This window comes from Mytilus edulis, chromosome 14, assembly GCF_963676685.1.
Source record: "Mytilus edulis chromosome 14, xbMytEdul2.2, whole genome shotgun sequence".
In the NCBI taxonomy this organism is placed as follows: Eukaryota; Metazoa; Mollusca; class Bivalvia; order Mytilida; family Mytilidae; genus Mytilus; species Mytilus edulis.
This window is the reverse complement of record NC_092357.1, coordinates 45929239-45947981: the sequence shown is the minus strand read 5'-3', so window position 1 is coordinate 45947981 and position 18743 is coordinate 45929239. Positions and strand designations below refer to the sequence as shown.

Below are 18743 nucleotides of genomic sequence, written 5' to 3'. Positions count from 1 at the left end.
TACGTTAGGATAAGAGCGGGTACATTTTTTTTGTAAAACAATAAATTTCAAAATAACAAGACTACTAGTAGTAAATGAAGGGTCGGTATTTTGAGAGTAATAAGCAGAAATGGTTAAACTCAATTAAACCACATTTGTGTAGTCAATTTGTATCATTATTGCTGTCATTTGTATTACACAGTCCTTCACGACTTTCCAAATTTACTGATTTACGATACTGACATTTATTTTTTATTATAAAGTACCAATAAATAATGGAAGTTCTGATTAAAGTTTCAATATTCTTTTATTGTTATAAAAACATCTTCAGATATCAAATCTACTGATTTTCAGTGACAATTCTGCATTTTCAACAAATGAAAACATAAAGGCATCTTAATAAAAACCAACACATGTGTGCTATCATTTATATTATAAAATCAAACTTTAATTCTAAAATAAACTTAGTGTTTGTACAGGCATATACTTTTATAATAAAGTACAACCATGAGCAGTGTTAATTGATTCAGACCAACACTTATGGTTGTTACAAAGTCACTCCTAGACCACAAAATGACTGATTGAAGTTCAAGCAAGTATTTTGAATAAAATACGGAATGTAAACCCACAAAATTGTACAGTGATTTTGTTTCGTAATTATATGTCGGTCAATGTATTACTTAATCTTCCTATAGTTCTTATTCAAAATTTCAACATAAATGTGTTTAAGTTTACGGTACCTATGTTTTGCATATTGCAACAGTTAGAACTTTTATCTCTCAATCAAATATTTTGTCAATAAATCAATTGTAGTACAAATGTGGGAATTGGTTAGCTACAAAACCTGGTTAAACATACCTTTCGGTCAAAAAATGCCTGTTGATTTCAATTTCTCCCAATGATTGATAAAGTATAACGTGTGGTTCTGTCCGTTTTTCTACTTCCCCTTTGTAAATTCACCTTTAAGTTCGTCATTTTTGGTTTTACTTTTAATCTTGACTTAATAAATTTCTTTCTCTGAATATGCAATGTCTTTTAACAAACAAGACCGATCAGAATGTATTTGTATGACTAATGTGTTCCTAATTATCAATCAGTGAACAGTGGTCAAGACTACATGCACATATTAACTTGGTGATAAGCTGAACAGACCGACATCTTTAAAACATATATACTTTTTACTAGTTTGTTTGTTAATGTTAAAATTTGGATAGGACTAGATTTGACATTAACTTTGTATCGAACTGGTTTCGAAGTTAATATCAGTATCTGACCTGTTTCAAATGAACTTTTTCGGTAGTCATTAGAACAATATTTTCTTTTATATTTGTTAAGATTTTTGGTTAGAACCAGTCGGAGCAGTCCTACAACATGTCAAAAGTAAACTTTCGCCATTCAAAATGCCTGTTAAATCTCTGTATAGGTTAGAAATGAATCTTTATATAGTCAGTTCATTTGTAAAATTGAGAATGGAAATGGGGAATATGACATGTGAACAACAAGCCAACAAAAGAGTAGCTAACAGTCGAATGCCAGCCATGGATTCTCAAAACAGCGAGAGTATAACTCTCCCGGAGGCGGGCTTTATATTCTAAAAATGCAGTTTAAATTTATACCTGGGGTAGTTGCAAATATCTTAATTATGTCAGCATCTGTAGGCAATCTTGCACAAACTGTGCTATCTGCTTCGTTAATTATGTTTGGTTCTATATACTGTTCTTTGACTTGGGATCGACCTCCACGGCATGCCTGGATAATGAAAATCTTTGGTTTTCCTGTATATATAGCATTGGCATTTTGAAACATTTTTATATGAAATACTGAATTTTGGAATGATTTTATAATAACTAATCCTGTATTTTTGTGTTTCACTGATTAAACACTGCTCAAGAAGATATTGTAGAAAAAGGCAAACATAAAACAAATAAGTACAAATGGTGTTAAAATACATGGAATGTGTGTGGTATACATGTGCATATATATAAAGTATCTGAATGATTGTATAAGATTTAATTGATTCAGATTCAGATATACCCAAGGTAAATATATATTTGTAAAATTTAATTTGATTACACAAAATAAGAGTATATAAGGTCATCCACTAGTCTGTTGGCCAATCAGACCTCGAGACGTTGTTAAAAAATCTACTGTTCTGTATAGTATAACACACAAAGTTTTACTTTTATACTTTTTTGATAGACGCGAAGGAGTGCTTGTCTGGCGCATCATAATTCTAAAGTGCCATTGTAATTTTGAAAATAGTGATGAACGGAACTTCAGAAAATATGTGTTTTATAATACTTTGCTCGCCTACACACTAAAAAAAAATACTTAGTAATTTTTCTTTACTCATTTTGAGTAATTATATTACTTACATATTTACTTACTATTACTTACAATTACTTACTTTTACTTCGTTTTACTAAATATTCTAAAGGAATTACTTGAAATTACTTAATTTATTTTTTTACTTGATTTAAGTAATCCAAATAGTTTTAAGTAAAAAATGATTACTTGAGTAAAACTATTTCAAAAATTACTTAGTTATTCATTTATACTTAAATGCAGTAAATGATTTACTAAAATTACTTCTGATTACTTAAAAAAAAATTCTTCTCATTACTAAGTAGTATTAGATAAATTACTTAAAATGATTACTATATAATTTTACTCTATATATTTACAACTTCTGAAATAAATATTGCGTCTAGATAAGATTTCACTTTGATTGATATCAATTTGGTGTTTGCTTTCTAGCCATTTGCTGTAATAATGTCTTGATTGTGAGTTTAGGTCTTGTAAATTGATTTCTTAATACAAATTGCTTATTATTACAAATGTATTTGTTTTGTACAAATTCAAGAATTACAATGTATTTGACGTGTATACATCTTTATATCTATGAATTACTTCTGATAACATGGATATAAAACTTGTTATTACTAAGTAGGTTAAGGCAATATATCATGTTGTTTTCTTGCATAAGGCTTATTATATATAATAATAAATGCTTCCTATAAAATTTGACTCCATAATTTAACAATTTCAACAATATGTAAGTTGAAGTCTGAAAATTGCATAATTTTGGATAGCAATTTTCTTTAAACAGGCAATTATTCCAACTTGGAAATATTTTTAATTATATGAAATTTGCATAATTTCCTGTGCTTGAATTTTTTTATAAATTTCATGTATATTCTGTATTTTAAGGTTCAGTGTGGCGCCCAACACTTTCTATTCCAAAGTAGATAACACATTTTCCATAGAATGTACTGTGCTGCTCACAACACTATCTCTACAAAATACATTGCTTAAAAAATTTGATCGGAATTACTTAGTAATAGAATTACTAGTCATTACTTAACCTATTTTCATATCAAAATATCTTCAAATTATTATTATCTATTTTTAATATAATTTTTATAATGTAAAATAACATGACTTAATTTTACTTAAATTAAAAATTAACTATTTATTATAAATGTACAAAATTGTATTATATTTCCTGTGTTTTTAATAAGTAGTTTTTGATTTGAGACTGAAAAAATATTCGGCCAATCAGAATTAAGGTTTCATTTGACTTTGGTAAGCTATTTTTGAAAATTGGCTGGAGCTCATTCAGTTTTGAATTTGAACAAAAGTTTACAGAGTTTGTTGAAATACTTGCACGAGTTACACACATAAAAGGAAAGGAGAACCTTACAAAAAGGACACTTTGTGGGTTTTCATGTTTCTGGCTACTCTTTGTGTACTTATTCAATTAAATGGAAATGTAACACAAAGAGTTGCTGTTGAAAATATAATCTGAACGAGAAAAAAAATGCTTGTCAAGATGATTAAAAGGTACATTTATATGAATAAACGTTAAGAACAAAAAACTTGTCATGGATACATTTATTGCATTATGAATGTTAAACAAATATCTGGTGCTGGAAAAAAAACATAAATTTAGGGGTATTCCTTAAAATATGTAAAAATTCGGGTCATCGACAGGGTTTATATTCAAGGGTTTATATCCCATTCGCCTTCACAATATTTACCATGTCTGAGAACTAAATAAAGAATAATATTACGGATTTTCACATCAAATAAAAAAATCCTTTACGTATGCGTGTGGTGAAAAGTACAAGTTCTAGCCCCGGTCGGGGAGGAAACAAGACTTAAATCTACTCTTAATTTGTTAGATTGATTTTATAGGCACTTAATATATAAATATATGCATAAATATAAAGAAAAAGTGGAATAACTGTCAATGAGACAACTCGACCCGAAGGACCAAATGATGCAGACATTTAAAACTGTAGATCACCATACAGCCTTCAACAATAAGCAAAACCCTTGATTAGTGGTTATCTTTAAAAGGTCCCGAAATGAAAAAGGCAAACAATGCAAACGAGAGCTGACTGTCTGACTCGTGTACAAAACAATAAACAAAACATAAATATGTTAAAGATTATTTATAATTGTTTGGCTCATTGCTGTTTTTATAACGAAAATAAAATGACTTCTTTAATACACATTATCTAAAATTATCAGTTATGGTCCACTTTTGTTTTACTGTGTAAATGTTGTTAGACATGTTTTATCTAGCCGCTAATCTAGATTCATGACATTTAGTATATCCAATGACACCCTCAGAATGCACTACATTTAAAAATGTAGGTTCAGACAAAAAATTTCATGAAAAATTCACAAACTTTTGACAATATTTCAAAAGTATGCTAATCTCAGAATGTACGGTGTACTGGCATTGATATTTGTTTAATTTAGCAATAAAGCTTTTGCGATAAATTGTTAAAAGAATTTTTAACCTTTTTAAATAGCTGATCACATTATTATACAACTATTCACCTATGTTCAAATTAAGTTGATATACATTTTTAGCAATTATAGGCAACCGAACAGCCTTCAATAATGAAAAAACCTATATCACAAAGACAGCTAAAAAAAGGCGCAGAAATGAAAAATAGAAAAAAAAACTAAATCTAGAAAAAATAACGGCCTTACTTGTCATGCTTATAATAATATTTAAGTTTGTATTTTGACTTTTACTTCAGTTTTCTAAATGTACGAATTTTTTTTCTTTCGAGTCGATTATTTGTATAATATTGTTCGAATGGAACAGTAATTACTACTTTAAAACACATCAACTTTTTTAATATCGTCTTTTTACAAGCTAAACAACAAGCTTGAAAAAAAAATAACACGGGGACCCAGTAATTTCCACCATTATTTCATTGCAATTTTATCTAAAATTCACGGGCTGATGTTTGTTTTTCCTATATCCGACTGCAAAATTTAAGTTACTTTCTCATAGTAGTAGCCCCCATTGTGGTTCCTAAGAAAATGTTTAGGGGTCATGACAGGCATTTAAGAAGGCAATACTGTCGTGGCTGTTAATAGGATAATTCTATAAACTTAATGGTTTAAATCGAAAATAAAATTTGAACAATTTATTAAGACAATCATCCATTATAACCATTTCAGAATCATTTAAAAAGTAGCACAATATAAAATTTGAATGAATACCATTTAGAAATACTGCAAATGTAAGCATATTTACATATTTTTTATCTCGGTACATAATCTCATTTAAAAGATGGTAGATTTATTAAGTGAAGTCATTCGTGGGTACTGAACTTGTATTCTATAAATTGAATCCTATTCTAGATTTGCATATTTCTAGAACGGATTATGTCTTTAAATAGACAACACGGCGTTCCATTACTTCATTATCGAATGAATAACAACCAAAGGCAAGATACAATACAAAACGCTCTCTTTCTTATATTGTTGGATACATAAAATGTTGAGAATTTCTGAAATGAGTTGGTCATGTATGTAATTTGAAATCTGCTTTTAACCTGATATAAAACATGTGAAAGCATAAGTTCCGACGAACCTATTCTTTGCTGTATACGTACCAATGAAACTGAATGCATTATCATTTCTAAACGGTCGGACTAAATCATCTACTTTTATAGTACCATCCTGGGTGGCTATTCCAAGCTGAAATATAAGTTGCATGCCTTTCAATTATTCTATAGTATCAACATATCTCACTGAATTTATATACCTTAACTATTTCAAAGATTTAATTATACAACAAACAAAAGACAGTTTATGCATTTTACTAGTTTTATTTCATTCAAATTACATGATGATATCTGCAAATCTATATTTAGCATGTATTTCTATCATCATTGGACATATAACTATATAAATGTAACAATCTGCATTAAGATCTGTGAATTCTTCATTTAAAATGTTGTGTAATATATTCCTTAATAACGAATTTTAAATAAAACAAAAAAGATCATTCAGAAAATACAACTTTAACAATGTTTAACATGTTTAAAGTGCAAAACGTCTGGATAAAAAAAAAAAGTTGTATTTCAAGTTTGTTTTTTACAATGTACTGGAAAAGAATTGCACCTTACTTTTCAGAATCAAGAATAAGAAGTCAAAAGGTATCACAATAAGTATCTGGGGACTTGAAACCAACCCTGGTGTTGATTTTTGCCCAAAGAGAAATGTAAATTGCTAAGACTACAAACGCATGTTAATTTGTCGTATGTTAAGACAACAGTTAGTTCAAACTATTCACTTTTCATACAATGTTGAAGACCCTTCCGTGTTTTCTTTTTTTACAATTAGAAAGCTTATTATAGCTAACAAATGTACCTACTAATCCTAAATGGCATACCTTATTCCCCAACCTTCACCGCTATCACACAACTGCAAAACCTTACCGAAATTAAGTAAACAAAATCTTATATCGATTTATGAATATTGAACAGCGGTATACTACTTTTACCTTTATTTACTCTTTTGTAGAGTTGTTCACCTTAGTGAATTCACCAGACTGTCTAGCTTAAACTTATGACCACTTTCAATAAGCCATGTGAATGCAAGGTTTCAGCAGGGTGTCTGAATACTCATGAGTTTTTTGCAAGAATAGGCAAATTTTGAGACCAAGAAAATGTGTCGGTTTACGCAGGATGTTGGAATACTCAGGTGTTGGATTAGGCAGGTTACAGCATGTACAGTATTTGTTCATTTTCTGTGTACCTTTTCTGAACAATTTTGATTACCTTTTTTTTCGATATGCCAATGTCTTTTTCTGTTGAAATTTAATAGACACTTGAAATGTTATCTATTCTATATATTCTAGCATTTGAACAAATAGCAATATTCTTACAATAATTATGACGAATACTGTAAATTACTACTCACCTCGCTGCCATGACTCATAATAACACAAATGAAACAGTGATACTTGTGTGATTGCCTTGTCAAGTACTCATATCTAATTTTTTCTAAGCTTCTTTTCAATTCATTTGTAGTCATATCAGACTGACAAACAATGTCATAGTCGAGCTCAGAGAAAAATGTATGTAATTTCCGAACATCTTCCTCTGAGGCTGAAAGTAGGAAAAGAAACAAAATATAAACTGCTCAAAGAAAAAAAGAATTCCATACAAAAGTGTTTACGGAAGATAAGAACGTATATTTATGATCATCACCTTTTCAGATAGTTATATATAATTGAATACTTAATATCTATATGAAATACCAAATTCTTCATTCCTAAGAATCACAAATTTTGACTAACCACAGTCTACTGATCAATCAATACTTTCAGAAAACCCATGTTACTAACCTGTGTGAAAATTGTAAATGCAATGTGTTTAGCAAATATAAAAAAAATATGGCAATATGCTTGGTCTATGTTAAAAAGTTCAAGATCGTTAACTAAAGTGGTGACTAAAAATTGACTTTGAGCTAGAACAGTTCTAGGATAGCATAAGGCATATTTTGTTAATAAGGAACAAAAGGGTAAAACATACTACACAGAGGAACAAGTGATCAGTATGCTGGAGTTTCTTATTGACAATATATTTGTTGAATTTGGAGGTAGACTTTTTCAACAAATTGTCGGTATTCCTATGGGAACGAACTGTGCGCCTCTCTTTGCCGACCTCTTCTTATTTTCATATGAATCGGAGTTCCTTCAGACACTTGTCAAAAACAAGAAGATCATAGAAGCCAGGTTATTTAATTTCACTTTCAGATATATTGATGATGTTCTTTCCATTAACAATCCGAACTTTTCTGATTGGATTCCATTAATATACCCACCAGAACTAGAAATTAAAGAGACCACAGACACGGCTTCCTCTGCCTCATTTTAAGACTTATACCTCGAATTTGACATACACAGTCATCTCAGTACCAGAATCTATGACAAACGAGACGATTTTAATTTTGAAATTATAAATTTCCCCCACCTTAGTAGTAATATACCAACTTCACCTGCATATGGAATATACATTTCCCAACTTGCAGCTCCTATTCAGACTTTGTAAAACGTCACCAGTGTCTGAGCAGAAAATGGATGAACCAGGGGTATGTCAAAGAACGTCTCGTCCTTTTTCTAAAAAAGTTCATCGGAAGATACCCAGAACTTGTTGATAAATATTCCGTATCAACTTCACAAATAATACAAGATGGTCTTAAAGTATAGATTTTGCATACTGACGTTTGTTATCATCTTAATTACGTATTATAGTATTCTTTTATATGTCTTTTTTAGATATTCATTAGAAGTGACTCTGTGGTTACGTAAAACCACATACTTTGAACGGCAAAATTATTTCATTTATTGATATTACTTTTACTTAAGGATCTTGACATACTATGAATGACTAAACTATTTTATTCTATAAGACTACTCTTTCTGTTTAGTCTGTTTTTTATGATATACATTTGACGTGAAACTGTACTTATGTATCCCGTCATACTTTGAACCACACCATTATTTTATTTATTATTATTACTTTTACTGTTAAATCTGGTTTTTGTTATATCTACTTTACGTGAGTCTGCATTTATGTATGCCGTCATACGACAAAATTATTTTTATGTATACCTGTGCGAATTTCAAACGCGCAATTTTACACCAGTAATGAAAGCCTTCTATCATTTATGGGTAGACTTTACATAGATAAATTCAGCCGTATTTGACGTGAAACTGTACTTATGTGTCCCGTCATACTTTGAACCACACCATTATTTTATTTATTATTTTTACTGTAAGTCTGTTTTTTGTTATATCTACTTTACGTGAGTCTGCATTTATGTATGCCGTCATACGACAAAATTATTTTTATGTCTACCTGTGCGAATTTCCAAACGCGCAATTTTACACCAGTAATGAAAACCTTCTTTCATTTATGGGTAGACTTTACATAGATAAATTCAGCCGTATAAGAAAAGCAAAATGAGAATGTTGAATTTGATGTATGCCTTTTTGTGCTACTTTGTTATATGTGTTGTTTATGTAGTGATATTAAGATGATAACAAAATATTGACTGTTGTACCCCTTTTTTTGACATTTTTACTCTTTGAGTATGTTTGTTTTGTTCATGCATCGTTGACAATGTAATGGAATTTGATGCGACTGTCATACAAGTGAGAGGTTTAGCTAGCTATAAAACCAGGTTCAATCCACCATTTTCTACATTAGAAAATGCCTGTACCAAGTCAGGAATATGACAGTTGTTATCTATTCGTTTGATGTGTTTGGACTTTTGATTTTGCCTTTTGATTTTTGATTTTCCTTTTTGAATTTTCCTCGGAGTTCAGTATTTTTATGTTTTTACTTTTTTCTACTTTTACAGTTTACACACATTTTGATATGAACACTTTAACATAGAGATGTCTGGCTTTATATCTTGATTGAATCGTAAGAGATCACACAAGCTCCTTTACTATAAATACTGTTTTTTATGGTTACCTGTACGTTCATTTTGACCAGCAAATTTGAAATTAATCACTAGTAAAAGTCCTCTCTGACCTGCCAATTTGTCATAGGTGTGAAGGAACTAAAACATAGATGTAATATTCACATGATTTTAAAAAGATTTATCGGATAGTATAAGTTATATTATATCCAAAATCCAAGAAACCAAAATCACGCAACACTGTTTGGTAAATTAATTCAGCTCAAAAGTGACTTGTGTTTTTTATTGTTAAATAATTCATCTTATTTGAAAGAGGAAAAAACTATATATAGTAAAACCTGCATTACCGGTCAACTAGTTTTAGCAGTCAACTGGCTATAACTGTCACTTTCATGCCATCTCAAACGCTTTTTCTCTTTATATAATCTAACTCAAATGAGCGGTTACCTGTCTCACGCGGTCAGATGTCACCTTTTTGTTTGAAAAAATCTTCATTTCAACTTTAGACAACTGTCACTTTAAGGGCATACGATACAGTTTTGATCCTGTATTTACAGTTTGATGAAAATTTCTATATAGGCTATGTTTTGCCTGATTAAATCAAATATGTAATAAAAGAAATACCTTCATGTGCTACTTTTTGAGTTAAAGGAGGTTGAAATTTTGTATATCTGCTCAAAAATCGGACTTGAGGCCATATTTTTCCTTTCGAAAGAAAGCCATAACCTTTTTTGTTTTAAAAGATAAACACAAATTGTTTTTTGTTAAATATTTCGTTATTTCTGTAATTTATAAGTAACCTAAAAACTTATGCATTTTTTATTCAGAAATAACGCATATTTATCATTTTTATTAAATGGTCATAAATTGAGAAAAAAAAACGTAATTTTTTGCTGCATATTTATCAACATTGAAAAAATTGCACTATTTTAAGTTTTATAAAATTTGGTTCCCATAATCTCCCTGCAAAATGATACCAAATGTAGTTTTATCATTCCTCATTCAATGATGTTGATACCGATTGTTTATGGTCGTTATATTGCGTCCAAGGAGTCGCTGTACCTATATATGTTGCCAAACCAAACAAAAGAATAGTAATGTCCCCCCCCCCCCCAAAAAAAAAAAAAAAAAATCCAACCAAACACCAAAAAAAAACACCAAAACAAACAAAGCAACAAAAACAAACAAAAACAATATCAAATAAACGCGCTTAGTAAAAAGTAAAAAGAATGATTCGATCATCCCCAAATTCCTCCATGAATATCATATGGCCGTCAATTTATGACAGTATCCGATTTCTTTCTTTACCCTAATTGATTAATTGGCATTTCTACATTGCTTTTTTTAATTCTGAGATGTGGTACGTGACCGTCATTTGGTTAAAAAAAAGGTCCGTTTCAAACTTGAAGTAAGATTTTGCCTCAGATTTGGCTAGCTATGTCTTGAAGGCATCACTTTGATGTCGAGATGGTAAACAGCAATAGAAGCGCAGTTCCTTTCCTTTTATTTATTAGTTTATGTACTCACTTTTTAATCAGTATATGCATGTTCGAATATAATTGAGAATTTTTCCAAAGATGTCGTTGAAAGCGTTTGTTTGCGTCTTAACTTTAAAAAAAAATCTTCTATTATTCTTCTAAAGGTTTGCAGTGTATTTATTCGAAACAATTGTAAACACCATATATATGTATATAAATTATATCTGATATCATTTTATTGGTGGTTATATCTACATATTTTAGAATTAAAGTCAAAATATATTTTCATATAAAAAAGAAGATGTGGTATTGCAAATGAGACAACTTTCCACTAGAGACAAAAATGACACAGAAATTAACAACTATAGGTTACCGTACGGACTTCAACAATGAGCAAAGCCCATACCGCATAATCAGCAATAAAAGGCCCCGAAATGACAATGTATAACAATTCAAACGAGAAAACTAACAGCCTAATTTATGAACAGAAAATGAACGAAAAACAAATATGTAACATATACACAAACGAAAACCAATGAATCACTGACTCCTGAAATGTTGGCGGGATCCCAACCCTCCTCAGTTTGTTTATCAATGAGTAACATGTATGGACCTATCATTCAAACTGTACAGGTTTTCGAGGCGTTATTCTGGTTTTTTTGTATTATTTCATTTAGGCTTTGGCAGTGAAGTATTAATTTTTGGTTTGATATTTTCACATAGTTCTTTTTTTTTCTAGGTAGGATTGAAACATATTTCAATTCTGTTAAACAGAAAGAGATAATGGAGTTAACAGGGAAAAAGGAAGAACATAATAGAAAAATGGTTTCTCTATGGCCGAAAACACAGGGTATGTGCTGAATTAACACTTGAGACAGTTTTAGTCATCAGGATTAGGAATAAACATCGGTGATCATTATTCTTAAGATAGGAATTTCAATAAAGATTGATTAAAGACACATTGAAACTTATATGTTGGATGCTTTTGATGAATTCAAATGAATTAAACGTAATCAATTTGTTGTAGGCAGTTTGATTAAGAGATTTGAAGGTTCATGTAACTTTTCCGTATATTAGGGTTAATTCATGGTTTTCATCTGAATATATTTTTTTGTAAATGAGAAAATTACCATTTTAACAAATCGCTTATTCAGAGACGGGTCCGGATTTTTCGGAATAAAAGGAGAGCGCCTTTTTTTAAATCTGTTAAAGAGGGCGGACTCATTTTCCCTAAAATCCCACTGTTTTCTTTAATCCGAGTTAAGGGACCCCGTGATACGCCTATGCTATATACGACAATAACTGTACAAGGTACCAATACCTAATTATTCATTATTTATAGCGATTTCAATTTCGCTTGTTGATAGTAATGCAAGGGAAATAATCCAAATTATACATCATGTGGTATTTACTTAAATTCTTATTTCACCATCTTCTGGGTATACTGTACATATGTGTCTTTTTTTTCCAGAAACTTATCAAAAGAAGAAGAACCCTAAAAGAAAGAAAAAATGATCCAAAGGAGGAAGAAAGGTTCATGCAAGCATTGGAGATTGAAACCATGTCCTCAGAAGATTCCGATGCTCAGGGGAAGAGATTAAAATCCAAAAGAACAGTCGGGGAGCCATCAGATAGACCGTGTCCCAAAAAGCCCAAGGGACTGGAGTGGATGTTTGGCTATAAGGTGGTATGGAGTTTTGACCATCAGTCATTTCAGATACGTGTACTAATGAACATTTTGGCATACATACATGGTCTTGTTTAACTTATTACGACGAATTAATTTGAACTTATGTTGCCGTCTCGTTTTATTTTGTTTAATTGTGTTTATATTCAGTTTCAGTTAAACATGTAAGAACCACGGGTTATTCTCCCTTAACTTAAAACCATTTGATATGCTTGGTGGGATAGGGAAGCGGCGGATTGGCACGTAAGCACCGCACACAAACATATTTTCACTTTTGTACACAATTGTTTATTTTTTGTAAACTTTTGTGCGCTTATTCTTTCAATAATGTACATGTTTATTTTTAAATGAAATGTAGCATGTGTTTGTCATTGATTATGATTTGTTATTCATTTGTTTTGTCTTATTATTTTTGTCCACTAAAACTATTAATCAATTCACAAAATTCAATACATTTATTTTTGTGGTTTTTATAAATAGATTTGCTTATCCTGCAGGTTGCCCCTTCTCACGAGGAACAGGGTATGGCGAATAATGAACATATATATACACGTCATCAATACGCTGACTTCTCGAAAATAAAAGAAACCATAAATTCAATGTAAACAATGAATATATAAATATAAAGAACACGTTTTCAGTTTGTCTAGATTTGTATTTATCAAAATAAGGTTTGATCAGAATGTGATGCCAAATATGTAACACTTCTTCAAACATGTAGCTATTTGAATGTGTATAATAAAGAATATGACCACATGAAATGTATTTACTTTATTATTTATACTTGTAAAAAGCTTGTTCCGGGGCTTCTTGTGTAAATAAGAAAAATATAATTTCAGAGTTTTATATTGCAAAATATATATACTTCTTGAGTATCGGAAATATGGTATAGGTGTGCTGCTCGATTTTGGTGTTTATTGTTGCAATTTCGTGATTCTAATTGTTTGATGTGAAAATGTTCTCAGGCAGGGTTTCCAATGGCGGTCGTCATTTTCGCAATTTGCGAAAAAATAAGAATTTTGGCGATTAAAATTCGTCATTGGCGAAAGAATTTGGCGAAAGAAATATATATAACAATTTATTTTCAGCCATCTTGTTTGTTTACTTTTTTTCGGATTTCTCGGTCTTTACCTGGTTAGACAATACTCGGAATTCACCTTGAACTCGTTAAGATTTCGACAGAAAATCAATAATCAGCTGATTGCATTGTATGCCTATCGACATCAAAGGACTAATTAATAAAGGTTTTTATTGTAATGAGAAAATGATATGGTTGAATGGCGTTCGTTACATGTCACTTTTAAAAAGGATCTATTAACCACTTTGCGACGCACGTGTTTGAAGCAAAATTTTGACGACTCCTCTCCTTCTTTTAAAGGGAAAATTCGCAAAAAAATAAAAATTGATATTATGTTCATCCTAAATAAATAAGCATATTCTCAAAATATTAAAGCTTTATTTGTCTAGATAAGTGAGTTATTAGATTTTAAAAATCGACTCTAAATTCTCGGCAAGACGCCATCTTGAAAACTAATGATCACGGATATCTTATTACCACAAAGTCCTAGTACACGGCATGACATGTCCGTTAATCAGTGTTAATATGACTTGTCAAGCTGATGGATTTTCTACCCGACCAAGTAAAGGAAGCTGAAGAAGTCTACATAGTTTTCAAGATCATCAAATCAAGTAAGATTGATAAGAATAATATTAAAAAATACTTTAAAGAACATCTTAATTTTTTAAGAGGGTTAAATATTCAACGTACAATACTCAGGTCAGGTTAAAAAGCTGTAAATGACATAATATCGTACAATGGTTTTAGCTGGTCAATAAATTTACATTTTGGCACCCAGATACAGTATCAATTGTATGAATTATGCTATAATAATGTTAAAGTATGTCTCAATAAAATGAAAAAAAGTCCGGAGATACTTATTATAAACAGATTTATTTGGTATGTAAAAGTTTTTTTAAATGCTTTTTTTTCTAACGTATATTTTTAGCTTATTTTGGGTTTTTACCTAACTTGACCCACGTTCAAAAACTTGTCTTCTTGTAATCAGCATTGCTTAATACAGGTAATTACCGGGGTATTGTAAATGTGACATATTCGGGTATTTTAACGGTCGACTTCCTGGCAGGCTTGTTTAATTTAATACGCAATGAACAAGGTCAACGAATCACATGCGTGATCGCGAGTGAACCAGGTGTGCACAGGTAAAATTTATAAAATATACCATACCAATATAAAACTGTCCGTGATATACGGCCTGTGTACAAAATCTAACAATTTTTTTTAGAGTGATCGCAAGAATACGTATAGATTATCCCACTATTATCTAATTTCAATTTTTCTTTTATTTATATATATTTCAGCACCTACTCGTCCGTTTTTATATATAATTTTTAGTCCCGTTATTTCATACAAGTAATTCGTCTAGTTTTTATCCTCACATATGTGACTTCATTTTCACTCTAGAAAACAGTGGTTTATTTTGTAATGAATGCCGTTTTATTTTAATAACTGTTCATTCATTTTACATGTGAAATAAGAATATCAATTTGTAATCTTCGGACTATACAAATGCAGAATATAATGTGCAGGTTTGCTTTCGTCTTACGAGATAAGAGAACTGAAAAAAAAACTGTCATATAAAAGCAAGCACGCTCAAATCAAAATATAAAAATATGTGAGAAAAAGTTAACTTGAACAGCAAAATTAACAACCTTTGATCTCGAGTGTATTGGTAATAAATTTATGTATTTTTATAGTATAGCTCCTTCCATAATCCAAATGATATCAGATAATTATTTTTCATAAGATTAACCCTTCCGACCTCACTTAAATCTGAAACTGTGTTATACATATACAGCTAAAATCTAATGCCAAACGCTAGAAGTAAAAAAAAACAGTTTATTGCGGGTAATAAATTGATATTAAATATTAAATTTAATGGCAATTACATATGAATAATTTTCAAATTTACGAAAATTTAACAATGTTTAATTTAGTATATAAAAAGTTTATTTTAATTATTGCATTTGTAAACTTTAAATTTAATTCACAGTAAATAGTTTAAATCAGAAAAATAAAGACATTTATTCTGCTTTAAATTTCTAATTTTATTAAATTTACTTAAATTTTCCCTAATTTAAATTTCTCATTTAAATAGGTTCTGCAATTTAAAAGAAAATAAATTTTACATTTAAACAACTTTAAAAGTATATGTAAATTGGCTTCATTCTTAAAAGTTTATTGGTTATATTAAACTTAAAGTAAAAACGGTATAAATAAGATATTTTCAAATGGATTATACTAATGATAAATTTTGAAATTTTAAATATATATTAGCTTTTATATGGATATAATTTTCTAATAAATGCATCATTTCATGCAGTGAAAATGAGGCGGAAAAAATTAATAATCATAACAAATACAATAGGTCTTTTAATTAAAAACCAATTGTTCAGAGAACAATTGAAAGTCTTTCCAAATCAAAGAATTTTTGAAAAAAGCTACATGTAGTTTCTTCAGACTGATGCTATAAATAATGGTTTTGATATTCTTGAAAGTAAACTAAAGGAGATCATATGCTACTTCCGGTTAAGTAAATGTTACTTTTGGTCTCATATGATAAATTCTTTCACACTGATTCCAAAAATATAAGTTTCTATATACTTTTGCCTGTAAACCGGGATATAATTGACCACTTCCGGTTGAAAGAAAGTCACACATAGTCTTTAGTGATAAGTAAATGTATTTAAATTACATAATATATGGATTCTGAGTACTTTGATATGAGAAAAGTGCCAAAAATAGCTACTTCCGGTTTTCTCAATGTCACTTCCAGTTGCCATTTTTCAAGGTCGTATGTCCCCTAACCTTTTGTAAAAGATCATATGGCTTTATAATTAACTTAGTTGAAGATATAATCAAATAACCTTATATTTAGACATTTTAGTGGCACTAACTCCTGAAAGATGCTATTTAAGGTAGATAGGGTGTCTTCCTCCATCTTGGATTTTGAAATACCAGAAAACAAGGTCTATATCTTTGATAAAATGTGCAAATTTTGAGATAAGTACTAGGTAATTCATGTGTAAGATTTTTCATTATGATATAGAAAATGCAATGTTTTATCATATTCATGGTTGTATTTTACCATTAACCGAATACTTTTGCTTGATTCAATTTTTTCCAATTTTGCCAAATAAGGGGAGATAACTCAAATGCAAGGGCAGATAATTCAGATTGTGTTATTTTTACAATAGAATGTGTTAGGAATTTACCCATTTTATTATTTAGCAAGAAAACGATTTCGGTGACCACCATTTTTTTTTCTTATCTGAAAGAATAATATTGCAGCCATCTTCTCGTATTTTATCTAAAAATTCTATGGTGTAGTTTTCGTTTTAATGAGGAAAATTGGGTTTTCCATGCATATTCTATACTAAATCTGACAAATTTGCACAACCTGTAGTGTGAAAATAAGTCCGGTGACCCATTCTTTTAATGAATGTTTTGAAACAAGCAGGTTATAAACAACATTTTGGCAAATTATCAAAAAATTCTATGGATTATAATTTAGACACCCCATCTACCTTAATTGTATCAGACCATGTTTACCCTTGAGGCCAGGTGAGCTAAAAAGGGGAGGGGTAAACTATTGAATGTGCTTCAATCAAACAGAGGGGAAAAATAAATATAATAGATAAGAATACTCTTCTAGTTTCACAGTATCCAAATAATAAGAAAACATTCATAAATATAGACTAGAATGAGATTTACAGATCATTCGATAGACATGACTGATTTCCAAATTTTGCCTGTTTTCAGAAAGGGGTACTGCTTTAATAGTGGGGTTGTTTTTATTAATACAGCCAAACAGATCTTTTAATAGCACTTTTTTGTTCAAATATGGCTACTTAATGAAACTAAGTAAATGATTTATTTTTTTAAGACAAGTAATTATTGTCATAGGTACCAGTCTTGTATTACAACTCCAGTTTCCGGTGCATGTCAAAACATGGAGGGAAACAAAATAGTGCATTTTTTTCTGAATTTTTTTCTGAACTCATTTTTTTCTGTTTGATTATAGGTTTATGCTGAATTGAAACATATATATAGACTTTTAAAAAAATCTTGCATCTTTTGGAGAATATCAATCCAGGAAAGTGGAAGGATATCATGTTTACTTGAAGTGGTGCGGCCTAGTAAAAACAGCAAACAGAAAGAAGACAAAAATGATTTGACTTCAGGATTACGTTACTTTTTATTCTTCGTGGCATGACCATCTTTTTTTTCGATTAAATCACAACTTCACATTAGTACATTCATGATATGAACATGAAAAAAATGTTCTATGTAGCATTTTTAATTGTTTCATTTTCAAAGATCAGCTGTTTTGCATGTAAGCCTATGGAGCAATCAATTACAGGACTGCAACCTTTATCAATTACATTACGCTCACATTGAGGTGACAATCTCGCCCCAAATTATATCGGCCAAAGGTTTACCTCCCCGTAACGGTATTATGAAATTAATCAAGGGTGTCGCAAACAAATATTTTGTAATATGCAGTTTCTATTAAGTGTAATAAAAATAACCTTTTATAGTTTAAACGGCACATGGTTCATGCGAATGAACAAGTGGACTATCAAGGATGGTATTTTTAGGGCCGAACTGTTCAGTACAATTACTAAAAACCACGTGTTCAAGGTCAAAGTTAAGATTTGTTTACATTTTACATACGTCCAGAAACGTCTGTCGTTGGCCTGTCTATCATTGATTTAATATTTTATTAAGTTATTTTTATAATGGACGACAATTAATAAAAAGGCACATATGT

At 30.2% G+C, this 18743-nt stretch overlaps 1 protein-coding gene across 1 annotated transcript in view; it reads right to left on the bottom strand.

Annotated features, from left to right (window-relative positions):
* Positions 1 to 18743, bottom strand: part of LOC139504253 (uncharacterized) — a 64281-nt gene that overhangs the window by 2015 nt on the left and 43523 nt on the right. The window contains exons 6-9 of the mRNA XM_071294320.1: positions 9780 to 9867; positions 7216 to 7403; positions 5904 to 5988; positions 1596 to 1754 (exon numbers count right to left, since the gene is read on the bottom strand). Coding sequence (XP_071150421.1) covers positions 1596 to 1754; positions 5904 to 5988; positions 7216 to 7403; positions 9780 to 9867 — 520 coding nt within the window. The remainder of the gene's footprint in view (positions 1 to 1595; positions 1755 to 5903; positions 5989 to 7215; positions 7404 to 9779; positions 9868 to 18743) is intronic.